This window comes from Temnothorax americanus, unplaced genomic scaffold, assembly GCF_048541705.1.
Source record: "Temnothorax americanus isolate GAGA-0224 unplaced genomic scaffold, ASM4854170v1 Scaffold3, whole genome shotgun sequence".
Taxonomy (NCBI): domain Eukaryota; kingdom Metazoa; phylum Arthropoda; class Insecta; order Hymenoptera; family Formicidae; genus Temnothorax; species Temnothorax americanus.
Window position 1 is genome coordinate 3,578,209 of NW_027509442.1, and position 15,628 is coordinate 3,593,836.

At 40.2% G+C, this 15,628-nt stretch overlaps 4 protein-coding genes across 14 annotated transcripts; 1 reads left to right on the forward strand and 3 right to left on the reverse strand.

Annotated features, from left to right (window-relative positions):
• Positions 1–78: 78 nt before the first annotated feature.
• Positions 79–4,357, reverse strand: LOC143900479 (ectonucleoside triphosphate diphosphohydrolase 5-like). Of its 2 annotated transcripts, none has more exons than XM_077411887.1 (4): positions 4,210–4,357; positions 1,664–2,815; positions 1,240–1,416; positions 79–1,155 (listed from the first exon to the last, which is right to left on the reverse strand). In XM_077411887.1, the coding sequence occupies exons 1-4, from the start codon at positions 4,243–4,245 to the stop codon at positions 1,078–1,080; spliced, it is 1,443 nt and encodes a 480-aa protein (XP_077268013.1). In that variant the 5' UTR covers positions 4,246–4,357; the 3' UTR covers positions 79–1,077. The 2 variants fall into 2 exon arrangements, with proteins under 2 accessions (XP_077268013.1, XP_077268014.1); XM_077411888.1 differs by lacking the exon at positions 4,210–4,357 and adding an exon at positions 3,790–3,945.
• On the forward strand, positions 4,355–8,238 carry LOC143900492 (mitochondrial 2-oxodicarboxylate carrier). 6 transcript variants are annotated; one of them, XM_077411917.1, is made up of 8 exons: positions 4,355–4,491; positions 6,237–6,430; positions 6,563–6,860; positions 6,933–7,039; positions 7,121–7,183; positions 7,261–7,554; positions 7,652–7,800; positions 7,878–8,238. In XM_077411917.1, the coding sequence occupies exons 3-8, from the start codon at positions 6,692–6,694 to the stop codon at positions 7,996–7,998; spliced, it is 903 nt and encodes a 300-aa protein (XP_077268043.1). In that variant the 5' UTR covers positions 4,355–4,491; positions 6,237–6,430; positions 6,563–6,691; the 3' UTR covers positions 7,999–8,238. The 6 variants fall into 6 exon arrangements, with proteins under 6 accessions (XP_077268043.1, XP_077268040.1, XP_077268039.1 ...); XM_077411914.1 differs by having other exon boundaries at positions 4,442–4,558; XM_077411913.1 differs by lacking the exon at positions 4,355–4,491 and adding an exon at positions 4,601–4,735 and having other exon boundaries at positions 6,562–6,860.
• LOC143900498 (uncharacterized) lies at positions 8,156–9,686 on the reverse strand. Its single transcript, XM_077411928.1, has 3 exons — positions 9,262–9,686; positions 8,584–8,875; positions 8,156–8,383 (listed from the first exon to the last, which is right to left on the reverse strand). Exons 1-3 carry the CDS (start codon positions 9,547–9,549, stop codon positions 8,298–8,300), a joined length of 666 nt encoding a protein of 221 aa, XP_077268054.1. The 5' UTR covers positions 9,550–9,686; the 3' UTR covers positions 8,156–8,297.
• A 218-nt stretch (positions 9,687–9,904) lies between these two features.
• Positions 9,905–15,628, reverse strand: Tra2 (transformer 2). 5 transcript variants are annotated; one of them, XM_077411924.1, is made up of 5 exons: positions 15,468–15,628; positions 13,315–13,806; positions 12,841–13,055; positions 12,639–12,736; positions 9,905–10,846 (listed from the first exon to the last, which is right to left on the reverse strand). In XM_077411924.1, the coding sequence occupies exons 1-5, from the start codon at positions 15,480–15,482 to the stop codon at positions 10,821–10,823; spliced, it is 846 nt and encodes a 281-aa protein (XP_077268050.1). In that variant the 5' UTR covers positions 15,483–15,628; the 3' UTR covers positions 9,905–10,820. The 5 variants fall into 5 exon arrangements, with proteins under 5 accessions (XP_077268050.1, XP_077268046.1, XP_077268049.1 ...); XM_077411920.1 differs by lacking the exon at positions 15,468–15,628 and adding an exon at positions 15,159–15,317; XM_077411923.1 differs by lacking the exon at positions 15,468–15,628 and adding an exon at positions 15,159–15,316 and having other exon boundaries at positions 9,905–11,460.

Genomic DNA, 15,628 nt, shown 5'->3' on the forward strand with positions numbered 1-15,628 from the left:
AATCACACGTATATAAAATTAAATAATATAAAATACAAAACGGACATACGAACGGATACGATAAAAGACGACATATAATTCTATGTAACGACACACATACGCTTTATTTAAAAACGGCGTTTTAAAGGCACTATATACACATATTACATACACGCAAATTGTGTCCTCTTTTATGGTATGTAGAATAATTGTAGAATGTTGGGTCGTACGAACTATCTCAACAATATTTGTCTATCTATACACACGCAATGTGTATACAAATTTATTACATCGCCCTGCTGGACGCGTTACAATAAATATGAGGAATCGTCTACGCGGTATCGTAGAAGGAATCCCATAAAATGTCGCAATGCGGCGATACATACAAAAATCGAATGTTATGTACATTAATTGTTGGCATACTTTAACAGGTAGACGTTAGCATTGGGGATAAAATCTGCTTTTGTACTAAATTTGCGATGAGAACTGCGGTTTTTGTGCATCGAGATATGTCAGAGATACCGTTTCCGTGTTTCACGTGACGATTTCGTAGCAGATATGTCGCCGCGAGAATACATTCGTGTAATCTCATCTCATTTTCTACAGTTAGCGAATCGCGCTTTGATCAATTTTATACAATGGCTGAGGCGAATCGATTTTATCGTTGATTTATATCGCAAATACATTCCACAAGATTAAGAAATGATTATAAAAAATCATTAAACGCACATCGACGTGAAACAATTGCGGACGTATTAAAGAATTGTCATAAATACTCGGCGATATGTCTTTCGTTTTAAGTAGATAAGATAACACGATACTTGAGATAAAAATATATTATACCCCTAAAATATATATCAAATACTGCTTTCCTTTAAATCGTGGGAGACAGGTTGTACGATTAGGCAATTGTGCGTCGGCAATTATCAAATGTTTCGCCAAATCCACAGTTTTTATACAAGAAATGTCAAGTCTCGTCAATACTATTTTTTTACGCGTCTCTTCTGTCTCACAATTGTACGTTCCTCCGTTGCTTTGTCTTTTTAAAGTACAGATCTGGAATAAAAACTTATCTAACAATAGTGCAACGATAAAACGTCAAAGTCCATTTTGGAGAACATTGAACGCGGCTCCCAGTGCCCAACTTAATTCGTGGCCATTGATCTTCTTGTAAAGCTATAAGAATTGAAAATACTTTGTTATCTCCGAAGATATTCTCACAGGATGAAAATAATATCGCGATACGTAATCTTTACTTACGTGTAGCTTAGTCGACGGTTCCAGGCCAAATCCATCTTTTAGCAGAACATAAATGAATGTTAAATCTAAACACATGAACGGTTGATCCGTATTGGGATAATCGCACGTCTCCATGGCTTGCTTCAAAAATGAACTCAGTTGCACCCGTCCACCCATAAATGGATCTATCAATGCTACCTGAAAAATTAACAGTACAAATATTTCTTATATTTCTGTCATCGTAGCAGTTATAGTTTATAATTTATATGTTAAGAGATATTTGCTTTTTAATATCAAATAAGTCGATATCTCGCTCGACATTCGTACAAGTCTAAAGAATATCTCTAATTTTTTACTTTTGCATCGTTAAATTAATAGTTGATCAAATATATGTGAAAAAATGAGAATCATTCGTTCAACATTCCGTAACTTTTTGAATCCTTACCTCTGTCGCACGTTCAAAGTAGTATGAAAATGCATATACTTCGCGATCCTTCAAACCTATTGGTCTTTCCGTGAGAGTGCCGACATACTTTTCTATTATCTTTAAACATTCGGCAAAACGTACTATCGGCTTGTTCTCGTCTCCGCCGGCAAAGTTTTGCGTTTTCACCACTTTGTACGTGCCGTTTATCGGACCTTTCACTCTGTAATCGCGCCCGTGATAAGACCATTCGGCAGATACGATCGGATTGACGCACTCGGAATGTACCTCTATGGGAACTTTGGAATTTGTATCCTCAAGATTCACGTCGTAAGTCAAAATCGCCTTTCTGGCGGCCATTAGACCCATGCCTAAGTAACTGTGCGTGTAAAGACTCATGTTGCGATTGAATACATTGATGGAGTAGACGTGCTTCCCCAATTTCTTGGCCTGGGCGCTGTCAGGCTGGAACGTGACCTGCGTCGAGCCACCGCCGAGATCCAACGCTGCCACGGTGGTTTGAGAGCCGAGCGAGTTCAAACGATCGAGTAAGAAATTGACGGTGAACCAGGAGAAGATCCCCTCGTCCGTGCCTTCCATTATGGAGATGGAGTTTCTCGCGATCTGGAATCCGGACGTTTCAAACAGCTTTCTGCACTCCTCTAGGATGGCGCGGGCTTTGCGCTCCGGCAACAATCTCAGTCCCGCCGTGGCCTTCATCGTCAGCAACGTGCGAGGCCATTCCGATTGCGGGATCACCGTCTTCGCTTCGTTCAGAAGCGTAGTCAGAGATCTCGCGGCGTCCTCCGGTTTGTCGGCGAACGCGCTCAATCCAGGTTTTATCTCCTTGAACAGCTCGTTATCCAGCACCAAATTCCCATTGAGAATGGACTCGTGAAAGCTGAACGCTAATACGCGGCTACCGGTAGATCCAGCGTCGATCACGACCACGTAGAACGGCTTTTGTAAATTAAACGAGAACGCTAGGGTGTCGATAGCCTTGCTGCCTATCCCGATGGGTTTCAAGTCGTTCGCTATGGCTATGTAACCTAGGAACAGTGTGCCAAGCACCACCAGCGTCGCGAAGTACTTCCTTCCCGGCTGGCCGGTGGTTTTCTTCTGGTAGGATGCCAATTCATTGTCGCGCTCCTCTTCACGTTCTTCAGTTCTCAGCTGAAAGACACAGGACGATTATCAGCGAGAGAACTTCACTACAAAATTCTATCTATTTCTGTCGATCGAGTTCACTTGTATTGTTTACCGTAAGAAAGTTTACACCTAGATTTGCAACACGTTACACGTTTGTATCACCCGCAACCCTGTTCGAACGAGAAATACTTGAAAAATGATTAGGTATATACGTATCGCGTACAAATCCCGTTGCAACGTATTCGGGACAACGGTTACAAGCGTAAAGGAATATATCTTCTCGATGATTCTGATGGATCTCAAATCATCCATTCTTGGAATATATCTTTAAAATCGATGATGATTATTCAATTAAATCTGATTAATTCAATTCAATCCGAATTATCTGCGGCAAAATTTCTGATTATACGATCTACCGTCTTGGATCTTTCTCTCCACATATATATATAGACAAAAAAATCATTCTCTTTGTCATCACCAAACACTTAAGTAAACAGGTATCGACCCGGATGACTTTGATCAAACTCCACTTGGCGATTAATTCATAGAATTGCGCTCGCGCAATCTCTAATGCGGAATAGGTATGAAAATATAGCAAATAGCGGAAAATAAATACTGACATTTCCTATATCCAATTACATAATCCCATCACCTCTAATCTAATCTAATCTCCCTTTTCACGTGTCGAACGATAAGAAATTGATCGTGCCATATCCTCGTCATTCCTCGTTGAGGTATATCGAGGTACTTATAGCAGGAGTTTCATCCAACGTCGATTAAAGTCAACATGGAGTTCGTTGTCAAGGTCATCCTAGGTCGATCGCCAATCGAGTCAATTGTGGTTAATTCGCTCGAGGTCACTCTGAAACGACGCAGGGGGGAAAACGGTCGACGTTAAACAATAACCTCGCCGGGGGGAGCAGCGCGACCGAGCGCCACGCGGGGAAGCACACACACGCTCTTTCCCTCGTATCTCTCCGCATCGTTTCTACACTCACGAGCGTGTATCGCATCTAGGGCGACCCGTACGATCTCCGCCGGGCGACGGGTGCTCGTCATGGACGTCATGTAAAAAAAACCAGAGAGCCTCGTACGGCGGGGAGCGCCTGCCGCCTGCCGCGACGCCGCGTGCGTCGCGCGCCCTTCGAGCGCAATTGCGCGTTGCGCGCTCGTCGCGCGTGTCAACGACGATCACGTGACGCGATGAGGAGGCACGGTTCGAAATTCGAACTTCGAACCCCGATCTCGCGACGTCTCGCGTGCGTGCGTATGCGTGCGACGTACTCGCTTCGCTCCGCTCTCGCGCGTCCACGCGCCTCTCGATTCACGAATCATGGAAGAAGACGCGAGACGCGAGACGCGAGACACGCGGCGATCAACGGAACGAACGAACGATCGTCGATGGAATCGTTACGTACCTTTCGCTGTCTCACGCTGTTTTGCGTGGACGACATGATGACGGGACGAACGATCGAATATAATGGACAAGACGTCTACGTCTAGCAGCAGCGAGGAACCGGAAGAGTCGTCGTCGTCGCGCGGCGACGGCGGCGGACTGCCAGGTGCCAGGAGCGAAATTGACGGCGCGACTTTTTACATCCGTGAATACGAGGCGAGGCCCCGCCGTCGGGGAGCGAATTAGCGTTGGTGCGTGCGCCGGCGAGTCATTGGGCGATAACGTGCGCTCGGCGCTTAAGTAGGTACGTCTCGAGACACTCGCGAACGTATTCGCGCCTCGCGCCTCGCGGCTCGCGGCGGGGTACAAAGGTGATTGGAGAAGGAGCGAGCGAGAGACGGTCGATAATCCGGCGTTGCGAAACTGTCCAAGTGTCCACTGTCCACTGTCCGCCACTCGGGTCTCCGGACCGTCTGACTGTTTGACGGACGCGTGTGCGTGTGGCGGAACTATGCTTGGAAACGTCGAACCAAGCGATCGAAATAGACGTAATTCATTGGCGAGCGTCAAAGTGGACGTTAAAATAGCGAATAGAGAGAGAGAGAGAGAGAGAGAGAGAGAGAGAGAGAGAGAGAGAGAGAGAGATGCATGCATGCATACTAACGCATGTTTGGAAAGATAATAAAGGGTGTCACGTGATCGCGGAAATCAGCGGGGATGAAAGAACGCTTTGTCGCGATCGTCCGACGTTCTTTTACTTGATACGTCTTAACTAACTTGTAAGAAGAAAAAAAAAAAAGTAAGAGCCGCCGCGCGAGCCACGCGAAAAACTTGGCTCGACGTCTCGTTGTTTATTTTGTTTTCTTTCCCTTTTTCTTTTTATTCATCCGGTCGTCCACTTTGCATTGTCGACGATCTCGTAAAGTATGCATTTCTGACGTAAGCAGTAAGCTATTGACTATAATGGGATTTTTACAATCCGAGAATGATCGGCTGTAGTTGGTCGATTTTTACTGCTTACGTCTTAAAACATACTTTTACGGCTATTGTAGAATGGGCAAACGCGCTCGCTTATCGCGAACGTCGCGAAGAAACGCAAAAAGAAAAAGAGAATTTCTCCAATCGTTCAATTATGCAACGCGGTTAGATAACGAACGCGATGATGACACACGCTCGCGATGAGTCGTCGATTCGTCGCGAATCCGTGCGGGATATTAACTTAATTGATGCATGCCGATTGTCGTAAGTATAAATTCTCGCGTGTTATACGAAAATTTTACCACGTTTATTGGGATCGCGGGCACCGTCGCAGTCGGAATGCGTGCGCAAGAGTGGGAAAGTTCTATTCGATCGCATATAATAATAGTTGTAAACTTGGAACGACGATATGTTTTCTTTATTAGCTAAATTTACCGGGTAGAATTTGCCGTTTTGTACATACGTGTTCTCCCGCTCTAGAAAGGTCTGCATAATAATAACGTGTATTTGCATATGCACACGGATAAAGGTGACGATCTCGTCGAATTATTTATGAAATTGATAAAACGTTATCGAGATTTTTGTGAAGCATGTCTATCGAGTAAAAAAACCCTGTCACATACCTCTATATATATATTTTGTCTTTTATTAACAATAATATACATGCATATATGTATTTTTATACACACTAAATAAAAAAATTTATATACATATATATAAAATAAATCTTTAATTATTACCAGAAAATATAATTATTATTTGATGACACGAGCCGATAGTCAACTTTGTTTTACATGAATAATTATAGAAATCGTTTAATTCTCATATTAATCGAACCATGCAAGCTACAAAACAATTTAAGTGCAATTTTATATATATGTTAATTGTATTAATAATGAAGCATCTCAATACATATTTACATATACACTGTAGATCACACAGTTGTGGATGTGTTTGCAAATAAAAAATTGTATAAGCTCTATGCGAATAAGTATTAATCATTGCATTGAAGGTTAGGATTCTTTTCTGAGTTCTAAAAATAGATCCCAACTCAACAAACATTATTTTTAGGTCGTGGTGTTCTCCAGATTTCTTGCACGCAGTATGGATCACGCTGACGGGAACTCTGATCAAGATCAGGTGTCGGTTGGGAAAATAGAGAAACTTTAATTTATACGTCAAAAGTGCTGGTATCGGCGCATTCTGATGTCTCACTGGAGAAGATAGCACATATATTATTCCATTTCATCCGTTAAACCAAGCTGGTAAGAATAAGTGATGCAACGTCAAACGATTCAAGAGCACAAGAATAACTATTCGCTACTGTAATACGGCACATATTATTTACAATTTTACAACAGCGGAAGAAATTGAAAAATTGACTTATTTATTTTCAGATGCAACCTGCAGCGAGCAAACGACAACGTAGAGTATTGTATTACGTTGACGTGAAAAATAATATATTTTGATTATTTTTCCCGTATTTTTTATATCAATCGGACGATCCGTTTATCGAGACTGCAAAAATGACGCGCGATACCACGGAGAATCTCTTAAAAGAGGCTGCCATCCAGATTGGTGCTGGTGGATCGGCAGGTTTCATCGAAGTTTGCATAATGCATCCAATGGATCTTGTTAAAACGCGTTTTCAGCTCCAAGTGAAGACAACAAAGTCAGATCCATTATATTATACGGGTACTTATATATATATAGCATTAAAACATTTGTATCGCGTCATGCATTAGCTAATTAATATTATTAATATAGGAATTCGGGATTGTATGACTAAAATGTACAAGACTGAAGGATTACCAGCGTTTTGGAAGGGAATTTTGCCCCCGATACTCGTAGAAACTCCCAAACGTGCAGTTAAAGTAAGTCCATTGCTCGATGTATAAACGTGCAAATGGAAAAGTCTAGCATTTATTTTTATTTATAAAAACGTTTTCTTTTAGTTTTTCACATTTGAGCAATACAAACAGTTTTTCTTATTCGGCGCTAGTGCACCCACTCCGTTGGTAATTACTCTAATACGATTGTTATAATTTGCTTTTGCTAATTACTTGCAAAATAAAAAAAAGTTGCATCGTTGCAGACATTCTCATGCGCTGGTTTCTTTGCCGGTGTTACAGAGGCTATATTAGTTAATCCTTTCGAAGTGGTCAAAGTAAAACTACAATCTAATCGAAAGCACGTCAAAGAAAGCCCGTCAACAGTCGCAGTGACAAAAGAGATAATTTCAAAGTATGGATTGAACGGTCTGAACAAAGGGCTTTCAGCCACCGTAATGAGAAATGCGGTGTTCAATTCATTTTATTTTGGTTTTTATCATTCTGTTAAAGGATATATACCGGCCAGTAAAGAACCTTGGCTGGAATTCTTAACTAAAGTAATCGTTCAGTTTTGCGTGACTCAACACGGGACGTATGTGTACAAAATTGCACGTTGTCCCATCGGTTTGTAATGTGTACTCAAAAATTTTCCAGGTTGCTATAGGATTCGTGTCGGGTACCGTCGCTTCCTGTTTAAACATACCGTTTGACGTGGCTAAAAGTCGCATTCAGGGACCACAAGACGGTAAGACGCAATACAAAGGGACACTGAACACCATGCGTGTCGTTTACAAGAGAGAAGGGTATTTACAAACGTTTTACTTACCAATATCGTTGCACTTGAGCTCGAGATCGCTCACTCGTCAAATCTGCATTCTAGATTTAGAGCCTTGTACAAAGGCTTGGTGCCAAAGGTGCTGAGATTAGGTCCAGGCGGTGCCATTATGCTTGTAGTATATGACTACGTGCATGTATTTCTTACAAAAAAGTTCAAAGACTAACATCTTCACTGCATTTTAACAAGCTGTGAGGTAGCTATAAGTATGAGTTACTCTTTAAAATGCATTTAATACATATATATATATATATATATATATATATATATATATATGTTTATTATAATATATAATGTATATTTTTTAATGTAAAAACAAGATATAGATTCATATAATTTTTTAATCATAAAAATATAATTCTTTACACGTTATATGTGTCAAATAAACGACCTTTTTATAATTTTACATTATCTACTTTGTTACTTTTCCTTTGTTCTCAGTCTTTTCACAATAATATAGGAAAATTAGTCATCTAAAACAGAGTCTAGCCATTTTTCTAGGTCCAATTCAATTGGTTTATTCGGAATGTTCTTCGACTTTGTTTTGGAATCTGCAACAAATCGTCGATGAATGTCTACGATATAAATCTTTCATCGCATTGCAGAAAACTAGTCTAATTGCAAATTGTACGTTTACAATTATCTTTTTAAAGACGGAAACTTGGCCTCATAATTTTCGGAACAAAAATTGCGAAAACAAAACTACTAAAGTGGAGAATGCTGAAATACTTGTTTCAATCTAAGATCTTACCACTGCTATGAGACGTAGATAGCGACGTGGGCTGGGCGATTTCTGTCACGGTGCTCGGGAGAGGTTCCTTTAGAGACAATAAAAAATCTAGATCTTCCTCTATATCGCCTAAAGAATCCGGATCTTTTTCTAAATGATCGAGATTGTTTTCTGGTTTCACGTTTGTCGTTGACTTCGTATCTTTCGATTGGTCAGTCTGCTTCGCGTTCTCCTTGATCAGTTCATCCAGAATTGCGCTGTAAGCCGCCTTGCTTCTCTCAGCATCGTTGTAGATACTCGTCAACTGATCGCTCTAGAATCAATATGCAAATCGTCGAATTAATCGGTCGTTCGATCGGGAGTCATTCGTGCGATTGGTGTCGATATCTCTTTACGTATTCTTGAATATCTCTTGGGGCCTGAGCAGAATAGCTGACTTATAATTCTAAGACAATGTTTTACGCTTTAAATTTTTGTTTTTAGTATAACACACAATACTGTTTTGTGTCTCAAGTCTTACAAATATTGACACTTCGTGCATATGAACAAGACGTGTGACGCAAGACCAGTATTGTGCGTTACACTCTGAACAAAGATTTTAAGTACAAAACACACTGTCTTATAAGTTAGCTATTCTGCTCCAGGTCCTTACGATTAAAGTGTATCACTTGTATCTCAAGTGTCTCCACGAGTACTTACTACGTAGTACCTGTCAGGCACGTCGACGTATTCGTTGAACGGAACGCAGTCAATCGCGGCCGACACCTCCTTCAGGTTCAGGGTGAAGAATTCCGAGTACTCCGACGAGTCGACGGTCCAGGCCTTCTCCGACTTGAAGACGAAGTGCCCGCCTTTCGAGAGCGGCGCGTTCATCAGAGTCCCGAAGTCCTTGCCCGCGTCCTCGTCCGTCAGCGACTCCGCGGGCGCGGGCTCGGCGACGGACGAGGGAGGTTGTTGCGGCTTGCCTTTCTTCTTCGCCTTTTGCATCTCCGAAAATTCGTCCTTCACGCGAAGTCGCAACCGATCGCGCAAGCTTGTTTACTTTCAGAATGTCAATATTCACGTGTGTCGTATAGGTCGCGCGTTTACGTACCGTAAACGGGTGCATACTGCATACAATATCGATCGATCGATGTTCGACTTTCGATGGCTCGATTGTTATTTTCTCGATATCTTGAAATATGAATTTAAAAATAGGAATACAATTCCTAGGACGAACAAAGATTAATTCAATTAACAGAATCGCTTAAAATAAAGTTTTTAGCTACATAATGGACGTGGACCTTAAATTCTGTGGAAACACCTGGTGATCCATGGGGATTAGAATCAAAAAGGCAATTACTTTGCTGGAAGCTGATTTTATTGGCATTAAAATTCAGACCGAGTCCCGACAAATGGACTTCCGCTATACACTTCTACAAGACCTCAGAGATTTGCAAAGGCAATGATAAACGCGCAGGGATATCGCGGGAAGGAATCAATCCGCAGCATTAATTTTATCCTAAGTGTAAAAAGCGATTCGCGTGTTACGCACCAATATCCGCAATGTAAAAAAGAGAAACCACAAAAAAGGAAGGGATCAAAGTAGATTGTGGTAGAAACAACATTTATTGACAAAAATGCTATGATAGTCCTATTACCACTAGGTAAAATTCATAATACCCGAGGTCTTCTTGGAGGAAACGGAGGTCTCAGGATGGTGGAGGGAGAGGATGTGATAAAGGAGGTACACGGACTTTTATCTTTATTTTCACGTATGTATATGTAGAGGTGTTGCATATAAGCATATATATATATATATATATATATATATATATGTATATGTACATGCAGTTCTCTAGAGCGAATAAAATAGCGTGTGGCAACCAAACCAACTGATAAAGAATATGATCGGTATAAAGGTCTGGGAGCACCTTACGCTCGTCCCTATTCTACGAAAGATTTTTCGATGAACTTCTTGAATATTTTTCGGAAACACGTTCGGCCCTGTTTTCACCCCCAACCAAAATGAACTCCGTCCCGGTCGGGGGTCTGACGATCAACTCGATTCTGTCTTCGGGCTTGCACTACTTGACGTTTTCTTCTAGGCTTGAGGCTTCTCAGCCGGAAATGAATTGCAGATCATATTCTTTGTCACAAGCAACCGAGAAAACCTTCTGACTCTTGACAATGCGAGCAAGATAAACGTGTCTTCAAATATCTTGTCTTCGACTTTTCAAAACTCATTTTTTCAGAGTGAAACTTCAAACTTCCCTCTATCATCCAATACCTCTTGATTCAAAACCTTATAAACAAACAAACAGGTTAGAGAACTTACTTGTACCAAAGCTCGTTATTTTTTTTTCTTTTTTTTATATCTTTGCGTTTCGTTTTCCTGCTTTATTTATTTAGGTTTACTTTATTTTTTTTTCGTTAAGAGAGAATTTTTCACATTTTTTAAAAGATCCTAGTCAACGGCTGGAATACAACTGTAAGCTAGAGACAACACAAATATCGAGCACTCAATTATATTCCAGCTCACATTATAGCCTGTATTATTACACAATTGAAACCTTATCTTCATAACATTAAGAGGAAGAGATATAAACTTATGAAAATAAGGTTTTACATCTATTCTAACCTTACTGGTTTTCGTGCAAACGGTATGCTACACTTTACTACATTTTACATTTTTTTTTTCGTCAATAGTGTTATCGATACTGTTTATAGTAGTGTAACTAAAACGCTTGCGAGATTGTATATCTGCATACGGATGCAGGATTAGGTAAGGTAAGAATAGTAATATAATGTGATTTTGTTAATTTCATAATTTTGACCCGTTGACGAAATATTTGGGTCAAACTCATCGGATCTTCCGAAAGGACCTGGCCTCGCATCACTTGCATGACTAATAGCGTCCTGAAATTCATTAAGCAACAAAAAAACCATGATTGTTTACGCAAGTTACGGATTGCTGCTTAGCTACTACCGTACGATTTATCGAGCGCATTTCTCTGATGCTCCCGTCTGCCGATTTCTTGCTAACTTAAGTGCTTACTTTGTAATCCAATTAACGTTATACCGTTTCGATTAGAAATATAAGCGGTCTACGAAAATATGAATCCGAAAGAAGTATTATATTGTAAATGGCTCGACGCGACGTTTTTCAACGTAATAAAATATATCGCGTGCAAAATCGTCTCTTGAAATTAATAGTAAGCAGCATCGATATATATTAAGTATTTTAATTGTTTTCTTTTTTTTCCCCCCCAATATTTTACGTAACATATTAATTTCTTTTAGATTTTATAATTTTCATAAATATCTTCAAGAAAGCAGTTAATTAATGTATATTACACAGTAAGATGCCCGGCCGTAACAAAGAATTATGATGAGAAGTCATGTCTTTCTCTAAAAAAATAAACGTTATGAAACATGCGAGAATTCTTCTCCACGTAAAATTTTCGTGTAAAGTGTTCGGTAAAACAAAAAAGTGAGGTAAGAGAAATAAACGTACATTACAGTAAGCACCGTTGTGCAAGAAATTACGAAAATATGAAGTTTTTGCTAGATAATTTGCAGTTTTATATATATACAGTGTCCCGAAAATCGAGGATAATAAAATTGCAGCATAAAAGTTCGTAAAAAATTAAGTAATAAAAAGGCATGCCGTTTCTTTTATAGAGTAGTTTCTCAAATATAAAGGTTTAAGGTATAATCAATCCATTGGTTAAAAAGTATGATCGTGCGGTAGTATGCGTACAGCGGCAACGTTTTGTTTGACATCTAATTATCTAATACCATTGCACGCACGACACACGGACAGATGACTTTTTAATCAATGCTTACGATTGGTTATACCTTAAACCTTTATATTTAAGAAACTACTTTATAAAAAAATGGCATGCACTTTTATTAATTTTTTTTATCGATTAATTTTTCACGAACTTTCATGCAACTTTATTATCCTTGAAACACCCTGGATATAGACGTATAATCTCGCGTTCCAACATAAATTTAGTACAGGAATGAGACACATATATCCATGTAGACAGCTTATATTGCAAATTTCAAATTTAAATGGACGTTGTACTTACGCGGCGAATAGGAGCGCGATCTAGAGCGGTCGTAACGCGAACGTCGACGGCTGTAGTATGGGCTGGGTGAGCGACGATAACTTCCTCTGTAGCTAACTCTATTGTTTTCAGTTTAAAAAAAATAAAGAATTAAAAAACGGAAAAAAGAAATAATGCAATTATTTTTTTGACTCATTATTTCGAGAGGACTTAGACGACTTACTCTCTACGTCTCGGAGCATCCCAGCTTCTGTCGTGCAGATGCGTAGGTTTTCCCATGTATATTCCCGGAGTAGGAGTATGAGCGCGTTGCGTAATAGAGAAGTCTACTCTGATTCGTCTCCCGTCAATTTCCATGCCGGTGCATTGGTCTTTAGCCACTTTAGCATCCTCGGACGATTCGAAATATACAAAGCAAAATCCTCTAGAGCGTCCAGTCTGTAAATATGAAACACATGTGGTACCATTAAACTGCGCTATCACTAAGTTGTACTAACTTCTAACTTACACGTAGATTTATATTAATATGTAATTATGTGGCCAGAAGCCTTTAACGTATCATGTGTCTCTTAATAACGAACGTTCTAAATTTCTGGCGCAGCTTTATTGTTCCCCAGTGTAAACACCTATGTGGGGACTGTCGCGTACTATATTAATATATGAATAAACATACATGACTACGTCAAGTCTCACGTACCTTTGCATCGATAACGACCTGTACTCGTTCCACTGGGCCATATCGCGCGAATATATGTTGGATTTGCTGTTCAGTCGTGAAAATTGAGAGTCCGAAGACACCTAGGCAACGGGAAGGGCAAGGATTGTCGCGATTACCAATGTGCCGCCGCCTCGACGACATCGGGCTGCGCGAGTGTGACCGGTACACGTGTCGGTCGCGAGAGTACCGCGATCGCGAGTACGAGCGAGATCTACTACGGGAGTAACGACCGCCGCGGTACGGCGAACGACTTCGGCTGCGGCTACTGCGGTGACCAACGGTATACTTGCTGCCCCGATACGACTTGCGGCCGCGTGACGCGGATCGACTACGCGACCTCGAGTATTTGTTGACCTCTTTGTGCTCCTTCCGCTCGCGCGACTTACGCGATCTCGAATGCGATCGCGAGTCTCTTAGGCCACCGTCCGCAGTTCGTGGTCGACGGGGGCTTGCACTGCGACTGCCACTTCTCTGCAAATTACAAAACAACCGTTACCACAAGTTATATCATGCATATACAAAGATAAAAAATTGAATCGTCATTACATTTTACACGATAAATTAAATTTAAGAAATAGGACATAAAAAAATGTGATAATATTTAACACACATGAATTATACGCACATGATAATATTATACACATATAAAAACACATTTAATTTAACATTTAAATATATTATATTTATTTGAGTATTTTTTAATATCTTTTATTTCTTCCGTATAAAAAAAAAATATTTACAATGGAGTTACAAACAACCAAAGAATTAGTAGATTGAAGAAGTATAATATTTGATATTTAAACAGTTACAATGTGCTATTTTATTTTTACAATTTCATTTTTAATACGCTTTCGAGAGTTACATTACAGGTATCGTAACATTTTTGCTATGTCGCCCGTGTATATAAGAGTATAACTTCAATAATTAAATTACTTGACAACCTTGCGGACAATTGTTTTCAACACTTCAGGATACAGATTCCCACAGACAAATATACTCCATTTTGAATTAATTCTTATCGGATTAATTTGAGCAACCACTCTCCTTAACTCCATTGCAAGAATACACATATCTTTCACACACATATAGAAGAAATAAAAAGTATTAATTAATACTTCAATAAATATAAATGCATTTAAATGTTAAATTATAAGTCTTCGTGTGTCTAATATTGAAATGTTAAGCAATATTTAAAACTTACGATAAATTTGCAAATGGAAAACAGAATGTTCAATGCGGTTCAATGTCTAAGAGGACAGAACCGAGTTCTTCATTGAGTAATGTAAGCTTTATTCCAAAAGATAACTTGTAACTTTCCAAGGTATGACAATGTTTGGCATTCTATATAAACAAATATATCACAAGCTAATAAAGACAAATAAAGAACTTCTCGTAGATTGAACTTCAGATCAAAAAGCCTTTGCGGAAACATTTCATTTTCATCAGAATAAATACATATGTATACATATATATGTGTGTGTGTATATATATATATATATATATATATATATATATATATATATATATATATATATATACATACACACACACACACATCAAATCAAATTAGGCCCGGTTTCACCAACGTGATTTAATCTAATCGGTCGATTAAACTCACTCTTCGTCTCTTTCCAACTGTTCCCCTAGAAAGAGACGAAGAGTGAGTTTAATCGACCGATTAGATTAAATCACGTTGGTGAAACCGGGCCTTAGAATTAATTAAATTTTCTAAATAGCGAATGTTGCCAAGGGTAACAATCGCACATATTCTAAACATACGAGCGCGACCGACCAATCGCGATTCAGCTATTCACGTTTATAACCTTATAAAGCGCTTTCGCCGAGATCAAAATCATCGTCGGCGAATCGTCGTCGTCGGGAATTCGACATTGCACATTTTTTCAAGACACATTCCGCAATTAACGGCAGCGAACGAGTCATCGCGAACGCCGCGTGCCGCGTGCGCGCGGTACCGATCGTACCGATAATGGCTGGGAGTGTAGGAACTGCGCCGCCGGATCGATATAATGGCCGTGCCGAGTCGCGTTATTTCGTCGCGTGATCGCGTGATTCACGCGACGACGGTTCGCGAGTCGGTTGCGCGAGGATCCGCGACTTCTCGCGGCACTCACCTCGATATCGCTCATCGCCAAAGTCCCTCGACCGTGGATCTGTGTCGGACAGAAAACGAAATGCGTCGCCACGCGCCCCGTTTCCTCGGCAGACTCTCGACAATCGACAAATGGCGTGAAGCCTCGTCGCAGGAAACGCCGGGGTCGCCGGGCCGGGCCCC